General features: G+C 41.1%; 1 protein-coding gene across 3 annotated transcripts in view; it reads right to left on the minus strand.

The window, feature by feature from the left end:
* The window catches only part of RAI14 (retinoic acid induced 14), an 87,993-nt gene that overhangs the window by 20,438 nt on the left and 50,592 nt on the right, over positions 1 to 16,963 (minus strand). For all 3 annotated transcript variants that reach the window (XM_058864658.1, XM_058864656.1, XM_058864657.1), the window contains exon 4: positions 91 to 179. In XM_058864658.1, the coding sequence (XP_058720641.1) occupies positions 91 to 179 (89 nt within the window). The remainder of the gene's footprint in view (positions 1 to 90; positions 180 to 16,963) is intronic.

Raw genomic sequence — 16,963 nt, forward strand, 5'->3', positions numbered from 1 at the left:
TGTCAAATCTGTATTTTCACTCTGCACATCAATACCTATATAAACAAATTGAGTGTATCGTACTACTAGTATAGGTTCAGAGAGGCATACCTGCACCATCTTGGGCTGTCACATCTGCACCATGTGTTACCATGATCCTGAGGCACTCTGCATGCCCTTTCGTGGCTGCCAGGTGAAAACTGGAAGAGAACATTTATATATCTATTATTATTATTATTATTATTATTATTATTATTATTATTATTATTATTATTATTATTATTATTATTATTTAATTTCTCTCTCATTCACTAACTGCATACTGGCAAGTTCTTTCCTCTCTGTCCTTAGATCTTTTGGCATCCTTCCACTGCCTCCCAGGAAGATAACAGTTCTGGAAGTGAGATGGCACATCGAAAAGACTTTGTAGTCATACTTTCAGAATGCAGCTCAAATAACGTGTGCATTTTGGGACCCTCATTACAAGAAAGATGTTGATATGCTGGAACATGTCCAGAGAAGGGTAACAAGGCTGGCCAAGATTTAGAGAACAAGAACTTGAGGAGCAGCTGAGGGAGCTGGGGCTGTTTAGTCTGGAGCAAAGGAGGCCCAGGGGGAACCTTGTCACTCTCTAGAACTCCCTGACAGGAGGGTGTAGACAGGTGGGGGTTGGTCTCTTCTCCCAGGGAACTCAGGATAGGAAGAGCAGAAATGGTCTCAAGCTGCACCAGAGGAGGCTTAGGTTGGACATCAGGAAAATATCCTTCACTGAAAGGGCTGTCAAGCCCTGGAAAAAGCTGCCCAGGGAGCTGGTGGTGTTACCAGCCCTGGAAGGCTCTTGGACGTATTTAAGAGACAGGCAGATGTGCCAGTGGTGGGGGAACACTGTTTAGTGGTGGACATGGGTTAATGGTTGGAGTCAATGATCTGAGAGGTATTTTCCAACCTGAACATGACATGACAACCCCCATGACTCTATGATTTTACACAGGCTGCTGTTCCATCAACTCATATCATATACCTTATGTACATCTAGTCCCACACAATTTCTAAATTTATGTCCCTAGTGAGGTAATATATTCCCAAAGAATGCCTGGGCTTGGAGAATTAATAAAGAAAACAATCACAATAACTGACTTTGTAGTAGACATTTCAGTCATAATAGTCAGATTTAGTTAGATTTTCCCCTTTCAGTGGACATAATTTAGTTCCTCTAAAACATGATTCTGCATTTCCCTAAACTACATCAAGTTGTACTTCTGCACTGTCATTTATAAAGCTCTTCTATCCTTTGTGTCTGGGTTGGGGAAAACACTTTACTGTGCGTATCACCTGGAGAAATCAAAGCCACTTGTGAGACTATGCCAAAGATGTATTATTTCCACTTGTGGTTTTGCTGCTCACCCCAAGCACTTGCTTGTTTAAACAGTGTGAAACTGCAGGCATTACCAACCACACCATGGCAGGACGCACTTTTAAGCATCAATTACCTAAGATGTAATTACAGAACAAACCAAAGAAATTATACTGAATTCAAGCCTTTTTACAGCTGAAATTTTATGTTTGACATCCTCAGGCTGGGCACATCAAAATTCATAGGAGTGCTACAGAGATGCTGCTGACTTCATTTTGCCCTGAAGCAAAAATGAAGGAAAAGTTTCTGAAAACAGCAAAGTGTTTATCCTCCTGATGCATAGCGTGTCAATGTCATCAAGTCTTAAGATATGGGCCAACATCCTGCTACCATGTGAGTCCTACCAACATTAGCCTGATGTGCACAGGGCAGTTTTTTAGTGGGAGTAATGCAAAACAAAAATTCAAGACAAAACACTTCTAATTACTATTTATTTATGTGTGGAAAGCTAGGACCATCATCAAACATGCATCAAACTGAAATAGCCAGTATTCCTGGGATGGTTTCTAGTATCTTTTGAAGGTGGTAATAATTTTTAACATTATGCACCCTGTGTAAAAAGAATTTTCCCCTGGAATGTAAAAGAAACATGATAAATCATGGAGCCACATGGCTCTCCATTTAGGAGTTTATACTTTGAACAACTGCTTCCTTTAAGTGTTAAAGCTAACACTGAAAGTTCAGCCTGCTAACCAGGGAAACTTAGAACAACAGGCAGGAATTAAATGGGTATTTCAGACACAGAGTCTGTGAACTGCAACACCATGTTTTCCTAAGCCATAGACTTCTTTGCAGCCTTCTTGAAAACTCAGCAGAGAAAGAAACCTACAGACAACATCTGACTAATAGAGGAGAATTGATCAAAACAGGAGAGGTTCTGGAACAGTGCTATCACGTACAGCAACCACCTCACTTCCTAAAAGGAGTCCTTCCTTCTACACCAGCTGCTGCGAACTGCAAATGGCAGACAGGAAGCACTTAAGCCTTGAACCTTTCTCTGCAAATATAAAAGCATTCTGTGTGCTCATCCTGCAAATTCTGCCGCCATAAACAAACTGAAGAGTTAACACTTCCAAGAGCACAAGCAGCACTGCTGCTGTCTGTTCTCCAGTCATTCAAAATCAAAACTTCATGTACTTGGTGACCAATGCAAAGTTGTATAAACATTCTTTGGAAGAAGTGGTTTCTCAGGCTCTGGGAAAATGACTGGGGGAGGGACACAAGAGGAGTCTGACAAATTCCAACACCTCTAATTTAGCCAGCACAACATACCAGCAAAATACCATAACATGTTCAGATACATTTGTGTAAACACAAAATATAATCAAGTTCACTTATGTATTAGGAAGATTGTGAAGCACACACTCAGCTAATTTACATTTGACAATATTCATAGTAATAATAAATACCTGAATAATAATAACTTGGCTAAATCTGGGGCACTGAGGTTTTATGGACGGACTTTGTAGGATGGTGCCAAATGCAACATGAACATGCAAGTGCTAAAGAAGTTTTATTTAGGTAAAATCTGACTGCAAAGAAGTATCAGAGAAAATTAAAAATAACTCTTTTCAGGCTATGCTCCTATGAACACATGAATCCCACCAACAAAAACAATTCCCATGGCAGTTCTCAACAAGTCGTTACACATGCAGATGTTTTATTTCACTAAGAATGGCTTGCTGTGTGTCTCCTCTATGCGTCCTTGTTCTAGTACTATCTCTCACACAAACCTGTAGTGAGAAATTTCTTCTTAATAGTCTCAAAGCAATTGGAGGGGAATAGGGCTAGGGATAGGGTTACTTAACTACTAGTTTAGTAAGTACAAGTCCTGCTCTATAGAGAGAACAACTCCAGAATGGAATGAATCTATTACAGTCATATTTAAGCTAAACTATTTAGTGTTAGACAATCCCTCCCCATTAAGAACCAATTCTGATTTTAAAGGTAATAGCCCCTACTTTGGTTTGGGTTTTTTTGTGCTTGGTTTTTTGTTGTTTTTTTTTTTAGTTACAAAACCCAAATAAACTAAACAGCCAACCCAAAACAAACAAAGAAAAACCCCAAACCCAAACACTTGACTAGTAGATACTGAGGATGCCTATATACCAAGGCAGGCTCTTGAAACAAGGAAGACTGTAGACATACATTTCAGTACAGAATAATTCTTTACAAGCTACATCATTTCCTAAAATATTTGAGGCAAAAACTGCAGGTTTCCAAACACTGGAGTTCTCTCCATCTGGACGCCTTAAGGAGTGGTGCATTTTACTTGCATCTTCTATGAATAAACTTTCCTTGATATGAAAGCAAACAACTTTTCCTCCCATTTCCTGGTTGTGCAATGACTTAGGTAAACAAAAACAAACATGTAAGACTTGATTTGGACCGAGGGCTACATTGAGGGTTGGATTCTCATTCCCATTACAACATAGCTCATTTTCTCTTCACAATAGATAAGCCTGTTATTGCCACTTAGAGGCACATTCTTGATAGCCCAGTCTGGACTGATTTGAGATAGATTTCTTTTATTGCTGTAAAACATTTCTGTTCTTCCTGAGGAGAGGAATGGCCTCTTTTTATTGCATCCAGACGTTTCAGTGAGCAGAGGAGCAGCTACCATTCCCAGCAGTTCAAGAGCCACCTCTCCAGCAGGTGAAAGATCAGTAGGTTGACACTGCTTTTTCCTATTGGAAATGTACAGGTCTCATAACTACTCAGTACTTAACAAGAAAAGGTGAAAAACTATGTTCGTTGTGAGGAATGCAAAGCCCAGTTGGGGTAAACAGACTGTTAGAGTAAGAGTGAACTAATTTAATGAGGTTCAGGTCCAACTGGAGAACAGCTACAAGGCTATCACAACAAAATCCTGTCAGGACCCCAAATTTCTTGACCTGAAGTATTACTCAGATAAAAACCCCACATTGACAGACACTTTTTATGATGTTTTCTGCCTCAACAGAGGGCACAGCTGTGTATGACATCCCTGAACTACTCTGAAGCAGGAGATTTTTCACAGATAAGAGATGTCAACGGGTGAAGCACTTACATCTGTCCTAAACAAGCCTATGCCTTATTCAGGGCAAATGACCTTTTCCACATTTTGGTCACAATATTAAACCAGCAAGGGAATGAAGACTTCCTTAACCAGCATTTGACAGACAAAGCACAAGAGTTCAGACAGAGCCAGTCTTTGCCAAAAGACCAAGAACGAGTGGTTTCAGAAATTATTTAAATGTCAGTCTAACTTAAACTAAAAAGGACTGTAATTTTTACTACTCAGCTCACATAAACTTTCTTTACAAATCATTACACCATAAGTAAAAGAACAGAAATAATCCACATTTAGGGGTTAGACTTGTAAAACTGTAGCTGATGGCAATTGCTAAGGTGGTATTAGCAGTAAGACATGGCTCTGCTATAGTGAGGTTCTCTGCTTAACCATTTGCAGAGCTACTTCCTGCAAATCCTCTTACTGAATGGTATTTTGACAGCTGGCTTAAAACAACTGGGTGGTCCATATATCTAGGGGAAGTGCCACAAAAGTAAAGAGGAACATGATAAAATCAGAAAAAAAATAAATATCAAGTCTTAAATTAAGATACTAAACTTCTAACAAGGAAATTTTCATTTGTGTAAAGAAAAATGGGGGGGTGGAAAAAGCAGAATTACACCCCATCAGAGGGTTCAATCTCTGTCTGGACCTTGCTCTTGTCTGGAAGAAGGTCATGCTCCAGATTTTCTTCTGGGCAGAATTAACATTTTCTGTAATACAGATTTTCTCCAGGGCCTGAAAGTAGTTCAACACACTACTTACCAAAATCCAAAGCAAATAAAGAATATGGCTGAATTATGGATGCTAAGTGAATATTGTATTTGCTATTTCCTATTATGACAAACATGGAACCCAGTCAAACTTATATGCAAGCGTATAATACTATTGTTCTCTGTAATTTCAATCTGAGTGCTCTGAAAATATTTTAAGTGCAAGAATGTTTGAAAAACACTATGAACTCATATACACTCATTGTCAAGGTTTATTTTGAGTAAAAACATCCCTCCCCAAGGCAGATCATTCTTCTTCATTTTCTAATGGATGTCAACCCTTTGTTGACTTTTAAAAGTCTAACTTGCCTTCTAACTATTTGATGATTTACAGTTTCCTCACCAACCAATACCTTCACACAAACAAACAAGAATGATAAAGATACAAAGTTGCCTAGAGACCCTGTTTTGCTGATTATATAAAAGAAAAAAAACTAGAAATATAAGACATTTAAGCTTTGCTACTACCAGGTCAGACAGGCAAGCAATTCACCAGATATCTCAGCCACAAAGTGACTTACTGATAACCTGGCTGACTTTCTGAACTAACTGGAACGGTTATATATTTTAGAAGCAGCACCTGGCTTACAGTGCTATCCCTCAAGGCCTCAACTCCTCCTTCAATAATAACAGCTAAAATAAACACAGGAGATGACATCTGGCTTTTGGTGGCTTTCTACCACAGGCTGAGTGGCAGAAGCACCAAAGTTCCCAAGACCCAGCCTGAAGGAGAAAGGGCCATGAGTTACCACTAAAGCAGCACATTCCGTGCATGAGGAAGTCCAGTGCAGTCTCCTTTCACATGTAGCACCCTGATCAGTCACTGTAGAAGAATAGAATTTACTGATCTGTGAAGGGCTTGAGATTTTATCAGCATTAAAGCAATTTTGAAAGTAAGCCCTTTTTAAAACATCCCAAACCTAATAATAGGAAAATTACCACCCTCAGATTAAATTATTGGGAAAGCCTCAGAACAGTCCTGAAACTGGAGGTGTCTTCTGCCTTCCTCTGTAAGCCCTCTCTGGCTTCTGCTTCCTTCTTGCACCAGCACGGGCAGGTAGGTATGTGTGGCTGGTGAGCTGGCACAGGAAAAAAGATCATTTGAAAACCAAGGCTGCCTTCCACTGCTTCATCACACAGCACAGATGCAATCTGTCTGTGAAAAATAAGGAGCAGCATGTAGAATTTCACCTTAGACCTAAAATTAAGCCATGAAGGTTTTGCTATGAAAGTCAAAAGGATCTTCATCTTTTCCTGACTGCATCACCAAGATACTGTCACTCATTTGAGTATGAGTACAAAATCACTCAGGTTTTGTAGGGAGAGCCATACTGATGTCTGGCAGATCAGACTGTCTTAAAAGAAAAATCTAACATCTACAGGTAATCATTATCAATACTTACCAGTCATTTGGGGTTTTTTTATTATTTTCTTTAAATAAATAAAAATTATAGCTTCACACTGCACCCATTTTACATACTCCCAAGAGGAACTGTGAAAAATGTGGCTTTTCAATAATGGTGGCATTCCATATCATTATCCTGTCACTTGCATACATGTAACCAAAAGAGTTCAAAAATTGTCTTAGGAGAAAGAGAGGAAATACATTTTGTTTTCAAATCAGACCTGGCACCAGTACAAGCTGGGAAAATTATGTATTCAGAGTTTTAAAACATTCAATCAGCTAGTTTCTGCAAACAACTTCTAGAGTGCAGTGCAAGTTTTTAAGACATTGACAGAGGTGGGTATGGATTTACCAGGAGCGGTGTGAGATTATTTTCCCCTCTCTTCCCTTTAGCACCAGCCACAGTAAAGTGAAGTGCTGCACACAGCCTGTGTCCTTCTATTTTAACATGAGATGGCATCTGCCAATACACACAAAACCCTCTGATAAAAATCCTGCATGCCCCTTCTGTGTTAGCATGTATTCTGGGACAGCTTTCAAAAAAACAATAAAACCAAAAAACCCACCACTGAAACCAAAACAAATGCAGTTTTCATATAAAATTTCCAGCTTTGCATCATAGCATGAAAAGTCTTGTTTCAGTAATACACACTTTGAACTACAGGGCATTAATAAAAGGCAAGCCTCTTTAATGGCTGATTTCTTACACAAAAGAGGCAATTGCCTTATGCAACACAGGAGCTGGCAAGCTATAGACTCTTGATTTCAGCCTTCAAACTCAGCAAAATATCCACCCAGCTGCTCTTCAGAGAGATTTCTGGGATCCCCAGCAGCTTTATACTTTTCATTCTCAGGTTGTGCTCCAGCAGTTCCATTTTCACATACAGTTTTCTTTGGCAAACTCTATTACCACATTAACACAAACTCCCACTTCATGTCTGAAATGTATGGACTTTCCTTCCATGTACCATTAACTGTAAACACAAGTGCTCACAATTTAGATTTATCACATAAAGTTTCTTGTACAGTGTCTATTTTAAAATTCCTCAGGAACTAATGTCAGTGAAATGCAACAGAGATTCTGCAAGCAGAAGCTTCAGGGCATTGCTAGGTGTTGACAGAAAGTCTGAAATTTAGACATACTTTTTTTTATTATTTTTGGAGTTGTAGGATAGAAAAATTGACAAATGACGAAGTTTCAAAAAGCTTAAAGACCCCAGAAATCTGTGCAGTATGGCCTGAGCCTCCAAAGCCTGAGGCACAAGGAAGGCAGATAAGTAGGGAAGATTACTTTAAGGGAAGTAGGGAGGATAGTTTCTTTAAGACCACATCCCATGTATAAAGTCCAAACAGCTGCTCAGTTACATTCTCAATATACATTGAGCCCTCTCTGGCACATCATCTTTATAGCACTGTGTGAAATCCCTGAGGATGTGCCCAGCTAGCCATCTTTAGCCCTTTCAAGGCCCAGCAGAGTTCAAAGTTAAAATTAAGCCCAAAAATGAGAGCAATGACTACATCCTCCAACACAACTTACTTGGTATTGCTGCCTGTGGGTCAGCAATTGCTAATAATCACCTTAGTATATGGAAAGTCATGAACATTAGAGCAATGTAATCCTGAACCATGTTGGCATAACAAGAGGCCAGGAACAGGCTTAAAAGAGTGAGAGCAATTGAATAAAGGTTAATCTAAACCAAATATTTTTGCAACATGAAAATGCAGCAAGACTTAAGAACTGCATCTAGTGTTCCAAGACTTGATGAGCAGAAATATCCTTATGAATCTGAGGGATACTGACAAGGGATAGCTCAGGATATGTTATCCTTGATGTTTCTGTATCTTTTATGCTCATAACACTTTCCATCTCTTCAGATTTGAAGCACGTGTTTGGATTTACTTATTTTTTTTATTAAGCTGTACAAAGTGAACTTCTCTTACTTCATGGGATAATTGCAAACCAATTTACTTACAGTAATTAATCTACCTGTAACACTTTCTTCAAAGACCACTGGTTACTATGACCACTTAATTTTTTTTTTTAATAAACTCTTTGGATTATTATGGCAATATATGTTTTATTCTGTATTTCAGAAAAACTATCCACCTGAAGATTCTGTATATTGGAAGAGGACTATGGGCTGGACCACAGGCATGTGATACTTCAGAGCTTTTCTAAATTTTTCCGTAACTTTCCAGCTACTTTTCAGCAGTTTCCTAACACAGAATGCATCTGTAAAGAAGGTAGCAGAAAACAGAGTGAAACACATCCAGTAAATAAGCAACCACCAGCACAGTCTATTGCCTGAGACCTCAGTTTGAAGTTCAAAAAAACCCTAAGTAAATTGAACATTTGCATATTGCTCTGTTTCGGCTGTCTGTTCCCCTTCCTAGATTAAAGTACATTTTTAAGCCAGTAACAACCAGTGGGTATAATTAAAATCTACACATACAGCTCATTTGGTTGCATAAGTCTTTGAAAAACATGTAAAACAACTGCAGCCCATTATGTAGATATAAATCTGAAAAACAACTGCAGCCTTAACCCTGTCCCCTCCAGCCTTGAAGAAGTTGAATCTGGCCCAACTCATGAGAGGCACGCTTCCCTCATGGCTCTCCTGCCAGCTCAGATGGGACAAGTGCAGGGAGTAGCCACAGCATTCCCCATGGGAAAGTGGGGCGCTGGGTTTTGCCTCCACATGAGCCAAACTGCAGCTGTTTCAACCCAGGCATACAAAAACTCCCAATCATCCAGGCTGTGCTCTGATCCAAGCAACTGACAAACTTGTTGAAAGCTGGCCAGGTCTGGCAAGATCTGGGTATTTGGCAACTCTGCAAATGAAGCTGAGTTAACAGAGAATTCCAGCTGCTGCCTGATGCTGCATTACAGGTTTGGCTGATCGTGCCTGTGGCAGGAGGCTCACAGGCTCAGCTCACAGGCTACCCAAACATGAGCTCAGGGGCCCTTCAGAAGAGCATTTGCTTCCCTCTGAGAGGACAGCCCCAATAAAAGACAATGAAATATAAAAGTTCTTAAGAATAGCTGTCAGCTGTGTGGAAATGCAAATATAGAACAGAAGACACAAGCTGGCTCCTACAAGAAATTCCAGACTGATTGTTTTGCCTTTGAACTTTAGATATCATCTGCATGAAGCCCTATGCATGTAAGATGCAAAACCCATTGGGAGGCTTCTCAATGCTTAGAGAACTTTATATGGAATAGGGAGTTCATTCTTTAAATACATGGAATTTGTTTAATTTATAACATAGGAAATCACTAAAGAGATAAAGTAAAAGGTTTAGCATCTTTGTAACTGAAATACAACTAAAGATGATTCATTTCTGTCTCTTCAGAAGATGGCCCCTTCTCTCTCTTTTTTTTTTTTTTTTTAAATAACAGGAAGGTATAAAAATGCTAAAATGTCTTATAAAAATTGCTTTAAAAATGTGTATAATAGAGCCTGGATGCTACTGATTTCAAATCCTGTTGAAAGTGTAGGCAAGAACTAGTGAGGCATTAAAACCACCAGAAATGGTCTACACAGTTTCAGTCAAGAGCCAGGAACAAACCACTGTCATGAATTCTACTGCATGGATCTCATTTGAAAGCCTGTATGATTGCCAATATGGTGATGTTTGTAGGCAGTGTGGACTTTTTCATGTATCGCCAAATTATAAAATCAAAGTTAAGTATTACTCCCTTGTTACGGAGATAAAAGCATTCCCTCTCACCATACATTAACAATCAGCTCATACCGAACATAATAGAAAGTTAATTAGCCCAATTTAGTATCCTGGCAGTGGACACATTCATCCACCCATGGCCTGGAGTTTCATTAGCATTTCTGAGCATTTGTCTAAAGCAGAAAGCAATTTTTCAGGAAACTTAATATCAACATCTTAATTAAATTATATCCCTAACAATGCTGCAGGGCAGGGGAAGGGACAAAAAGTGAACAATCACAATTTGAACCTAAAAAGAACTTCAGAAAAGATTTAGAGAGACAACAGCTTTTACACACAGATCTCCCATGGAAATAAACTTTATTAGAAATTTTGGAATAAAAACCAGATTTCAGCCATCTGTTGGCTAGAGATAAAACAAAGGTTGAGTTCCCTGTGGTTTTTCTTTGTCCATGTTCAGAAACCTAGACATTATTGCTACCACCTGGGCCATCAGAAATTAAATACTGTGATAAAAATTTATTAATATTTTTTTCCTCAGAGATCAAATTGATATAGTCAGTGTGCATTCTGATGCATTTGTGTGCATCTACATGACACACTCTTACAAGTGCCAGCTCCTCTACCTGGGCAGCAATGTCTTGCCACAGCTCATCAGCCCAGATGGGTTTCCCTCTGCATTGCCAATTGGTCCTTTTCTCTCTGTCCAGGCACAACCACAGAGTGCTTGCCAACACCCACAAGTCAGTGTAGAGGTAGAGCACTGTCCATTTCTCTCATTCAGCAATATGTAAAGACAGCAGGGTGGCTTTCAGCTCTGCAACCTGTGCTTCAGTGCCCATCACTTCTGAGACAGCTTGAACCCCTTCATAAACTGCTAGAATCTTTTTCTCAGCTGGGGTAGCTGGCCTCAAATCCTCTGTATCCCAGACTCCTGAACCCACGAGGTCATCCTCAAGTCTCTCCAGGTCCCTTCTGTCCATTCTCCCTGGCTGCAGCATACAGCACATTCCTCACAACATGCCCTGTTCTGACTGGCCCAAGGACTCCTGTATGGGCAACCTCCTGCTGAATTTGTTCAAAAGCTTCTTTTTGTTCAGGGCCCCATTTGAGACCATTCTTCTTCCACGCCACTTGATAGAGAGGACTGACAATCTGACTGTGCTCTGAAATATGCTTTCTCCAAACCCCACAGTGCCTAGGAAAGCCTGTGCTTCCTTCCACCTGGTTGGCAGGGACTTAGCTGCTATTTTGTTGGCCACACCCACTGGAATCTGATGACTTCTATATTCCCATTTTACACCTTAAATTCAATTTCCTGAGCAGGTCCCTTGACCTTTATGGCAAAACCAGCCTTCAGGAGAACCTGGATAATCTCCTCCCCATTCAAAAAAGTTTTCCCTGCTGTGTTCGCTCATACAATGATGCCATCAATGTTCTCTAAGTATTCTGGAGCCTTGCCCTTTTCCAGTGCAGCCTGGATCAGCCCATGGTAGGGGGTGGACTGCTTCCACATGTACTGGATACTTCTCCAGGTGAAAGCAAACTGCGGCCTGCATTCTACTGCCAGTGCAATGGAAAAAAATGCATTGACAATGTCAGTGGTGTGCACTGACATTGTAGTGCCTTGGACTCCAGTTTGTACTGAAGTGCCAGCATGCTGGGCACAGCAGCACCCAGTGATGATGGTGTGACTTTGATCAGGCCTCGACTGTCCACTGTCAGTGTCCAATCTCCATTGGATTTATGTCCTGGCTGCATAGTGCTGGCTATTAAAGGGTGATTTGTGCCTCTGTTAACAGAGAGTGTGTCATGAATGAAGCGGAGACTGGCGGCTGTGTTGGCCTCAGAGACCACAAAGTGATCAAGTTTAGAATCTCTGTTGACAGGGCTGAAGTGCCAGCAAACCTTCAGCCTTGGACTTGGGGAGAGCAGACTTCAGGCTGCTCAGGGAGCTAGTGAGTAGGGTCCCCTTAGAAAATGCTTTGGAAGGGGCCCCATCAGTGCCTGCCACTTTCTAAGCATCACCTCCTAAGTGCACAGGAGCAGGTTATTCCTAAGTGTTGGAAGTTAAGCAGACAAGCAGAAGGCCAGCTTGGCTAAGTGATCTTGTCTTGGAAATAAGGTGAAAAAAGAAGGTTTATGTCCACTTTGTGGGTATAGGTCAGGTCCTATGGGAAGAATACAGATATGCTGCTGCCACTGTAGGGGGAAAACTCATGAAGAGTTGAAGCTGCCCAGAACCGTGCAGGACAACAGAAAGAGTTATCTTAAAATATATTAACGGCAAAAGGCAGGGCAGAAAACAGATCAGCCTGTTACAGGATGGGGATGGACACCTTGCAAACAGGGACATGGACAAGGCTGAGATGTGTTAGGCCTGTCTTCAATACTGATAAAAGGCTAAGAGGGTCCCAGTGGCCTGAGCTGGAGGACCACGGCTGGGAAAATAATTAATGTTCAGTTGACCGTAAACTTGTGTGGGATCTGCTGCTCCAGCTGGATCCCTATAAATCTAAGGGGCCTCATGGAATTCATTTGGGAATACCTAAAGAGATGGCTGATGTCTCCACAAGGCCTCTCTCAAAGACTTTGCACAGCCCTGGGAATCCAGAGAGGTCCCAGCTGACTGGAAGCTAGCTAATGTTGTCTGGGGTTTCAAAAAGGGCAAGAAGGAGGACCCTGGAAACTGAGTCTGTCAGTCTCACTGCAATGCTCAGTAAGGTTATGGAGAAGATTCTTCTGGGAGGTACTGAAAAACACCTGGAGGACAATGCAGTCACTGAGCATAGTCAGCTTCATGTGGAAAAAGTCCTGCTTGTCAAACCCAACTTCCTTTCATTACAAGGTAGCCCACCTAGTTAAGCAAGGGAAGCCAGGGAAGATGTTATTCTTATCTTTTCACACTTCAGCAGAGCTTTTGATCATGTCTATCACAGGATCCTTCTGCGGAAAATGTCCCGTTCACAGCTGGATAAACACATCCTTTGATGTGTGAGCAACTGGCTCATGGGTGGGATAAAAAGGGTTACAGTGGCAGGGGTGATCTGTCACTGGTGGGGTTCTGCTGCATCCTCAGCCTTTTGCTCTTCAATACCTTCATAAGTTACTTGGATACAAGATTTAAAGGGACACTAAGTAGGTTTGCAGATGATTGGGAGGAGCTGTTGACTCCCTAAAAGGCAGGGAGGCCCTACAGAGAGGGCCTGGGTAATAACCAACCGTATGGAGTTTAACAAGGGAAAGTGACGGATCCTGCACGTGGGCCAGGACAACCCTGGATGTGTGTATAGACTGGGGAATGAGACACTGGAAAGCAGTGCTGGGGAAAGGGACCTGGGGCTGTGGGTCCATGGCAAGTTGAACATGAGCCAGCAGTGCCCTGGCAGCCAGGAGGGCCAACCCTGTCCTGGGGGTATCAGGGACAGCATCACCAGCCAGGCAAGGGAGGGGATTGTCCTGCTCTGCTCTGAGCTGGGGCAGCCTCACCTCGAGTGCTGGGGGTAAGAAGGTGTAAGAAGGGCATTGAACTGTTAGAGAGTGTCCAAATGATGGCTGTGAGGATGGTGAAGGATCTGCAGGAGAAGCTGTGTGAGGAGTGGCTGAGACTGACAGGACACCTCACTGCAGTTACAACACCCTCCCAAGGGGAAGCAAAAGAGCAGACACTGATCTCTTCTCTGTGGTGACCAGGACCCAAGGAAACAACCTGAAGTTGTGTCAGGGGAGGTTTAGGTTGGATTATAGGAAAAGGTTCTTTGTCCACAGGGTGGTTGGGCACTGGAACAGGCTCCCTAGGGCAGTGGTCACAGCACCAGCCTGCCAGAGTTCAAAATGTTTGGACAATGCATTCAGGCACATAGTGAAACTCTTGGGGTGTCTGGTGCAGAGACAGGACTTGGATTTGATGATCCTTGTAGGTCCCACCCAACTTAGATTATTCTATCATTCCATGTATTCTTCCAATAGCTTCTTTTAAGGTAAATATTATTAGATACAAGGAAATGTTCTCTCCCAAAGGCAATTAAGACACTACACCTTTTGAAAAGTGATGTTCTTCATGCCAGTCACCTTCCTTATACAGTAAGATCCGAAAGGAAGAAAACAAAAAAGAATACTATGCACATAATAAATATCAAGTATTTACAGTTGGAATATGCTCCAAAATTTATTTTTAGTTCAGTCTCCAAGGCATGAACAGTCTCTTTGATGAAAATATATCTTTTCTATTAACTGCTACTGGCAGTAGTTTTGTGGAAGAATCCTTAAAGAGCAAATTTGCAGAGGTTTCTAAAGCTTTTTTGTATGATTGTTAGAGCAATTTTATTAAATAACAGCTGATTCAATTGTAGCTTAAAAAATTGTACAAAGATCTATTGTTTCACTTAATAGCCAAAAGCATTTAATTCTAGTTTAGTACCTTGCAGAAACATGCAAACATGGTAGTAATGGACTGGCACACTGACAAAATAACTTCAGGACAAGGAAGTGCTACCATTTATACACTGTAAATCCTTTCCAAAATCCTTCCCCCACCCCCATCCCTCCACTTCCCCTCAATAATGGCAGTAGCTTCTTAAAATAACAGCCCATTTGAACACTTGATCTCGTGGAAAGTGCAGCACATGAATGAATCCAATCCTACAGTTCCTGAAAGGGATCTTTTTGAAAACTCTTTATTGCTAGTTTAAGTGGATTTAAATGATCAAATTCCAAGCTGGAAAGCCCCATTTTGTTGTTTAAGGAAGCTGGACCAAAAGAAAAAACAACCAACCTATCTGGCAAAGTAAGACTACAATGACAGAGTCAGATTTCTAGATAGGTTCTATTACAACTATGCTTGGCAATAGTCTGTGCTATGTAAGTGGGAGCAACAACGGGACTGTGTCAACTTATGCCAAAGGTGGATTTGCTCCCTGGCCTTAAAAGTGATTTATTGTTTATAGAAAGAGCTTAGTCAAAGGCAGGGTGATGGTGTGGAAAGTCAAGTGAGTCTTAAAAAACTATAATTTCATTACTCTGACAAGGTATTTTTTAAATACCTTTTTTTAAAGAGATACTGCTGAGGAGTTATCCCTCCTAATGAAAATTTGTAAATATTATCTCTAAGAAATACCTACCTTAATATTAATACCTTGAATTAAGGAGGTATCTAGACCTCACTCTTTTAAGCACCATTTTATTGCATGTCAACAAGTCACAAATGACAGGGACTAAAGAGGACACCAAGAGGAAATTATGCCCAAAACTGAGCCAAAGCCGCTGCACATCATAGCAGGACTCAGTGGGATGACACACACAGTACTCAACAGGGTGAATAGAGAATATCATCGGTTCTGGTCTCTGTTCCTTTCAGTTACAGCATTTTATAATAGGAAGCCATATAATTATAAAATAAAAATTTAAAAGTACCTCTCTGAGCATAAAAAATTATCCTTTCCATCTTCTGTTTAAAATAATACATGATATTACTGTATCTCAAATACCTGGAGAGAATAAATTTTTTTTTTGTAGGGTTGTTAACAAAAAGAATGAAAAAGAAAAGTCTTAAAAGAAACATGTCACACTTAAGGGTACAGACATTGATGGAACTAACAAACCTGTATTGCAATGTGTCATTGTTTCTACTTTTTGCTTTCAAGCACATTCCAAAGTCTTTAATCACATTATGCACTCTGTTACATAACTGAATCCACCATGTTCTTCTGATTAGTCAGCTTCATCCCAACCAAGTAAACAAGTGCATCAATATTTACTCACAGGGATCAATAGAACACTCATCCAAAGAGCTCACCTCCCACATGGCACTGCAGACAACTTCCTAAAATGTAACCAGCGAAACCACATGGGCCTTGTGGGGTTCCACAAGGCCAAGTGATGGTCCTGCACCTGGGTCAGGGCAAACCCAAGCACGAAGACAGGCTGGGCAGAGAATGTACAGAGAGCAGCTCTACCAAGAAGGACTTGGGGGTGCTGGTGGACAAGAGGCTGGACATGAGCTGACAATGTCAGCTCACAGCCCAGAAATCATATCCTGCTCTGCATCAAAATAATTCTGTGGGCAGCAGGTCAAAGGAGGTTATTCTGCCTCTTTACTCTGCCCTCATGAGAGGGAGCACTGGTCCATTCCACAAATCCATGTTTCTCCAGGCTGTAGACAGGAGTGCTGTGCAGGACAGTGTCAAGTGTTCTGCTCAAGTCCAGGCAGATATGATATTGTTGCTTTTTCTTCATGGACCACAGCTGTGACCCAGCTGCAGAAGACCAACAGATTTGTCAGGCATTATTTGCATTTATTGAAGCCATGCTGGCTGTCACCAATCACTGCCTTATTTTCCATGTGCAAGGCTCATGGGAGGAGGCTCTGGAGAGACCTTGTAGCACTTTCCAGTACCTAAGAGGGAACCTACAGGAAAGCTGGAGAGAGACCTTTTACAAGGACACGTCTCTACATGGACATGTACAAAGTGGGCCAACATGGACAAAGTGAATGGCTTCAAATTGAAAAAAAAGGGTGGATTTAGATGAGGTAGTAATAATAAGTCCTTCACTGTGAAAGAGGTGAGGCACTGGAAGAGGTTTCCCAGAGAGGATGTGGAAGAACCATTCCTGAAGTGTTCAAGGCTAGGTTGGATTGGGCTTTGAGTAACATGGCC

Source organism: Poecile atricapillus, chromosome Z, assembly GCF_030490865.1.
Source record: "Poecile atricapillus isolate bPoeAtr1 chromosome Z, bPoeAtr1.hap1, whole genome shotgun sequence".
Lineage (NCBI taxonomy): Eukaryota > Metazoa > Chordata > Aves > Passeriformes > Paridae > Poecile > Poecile atricapillus.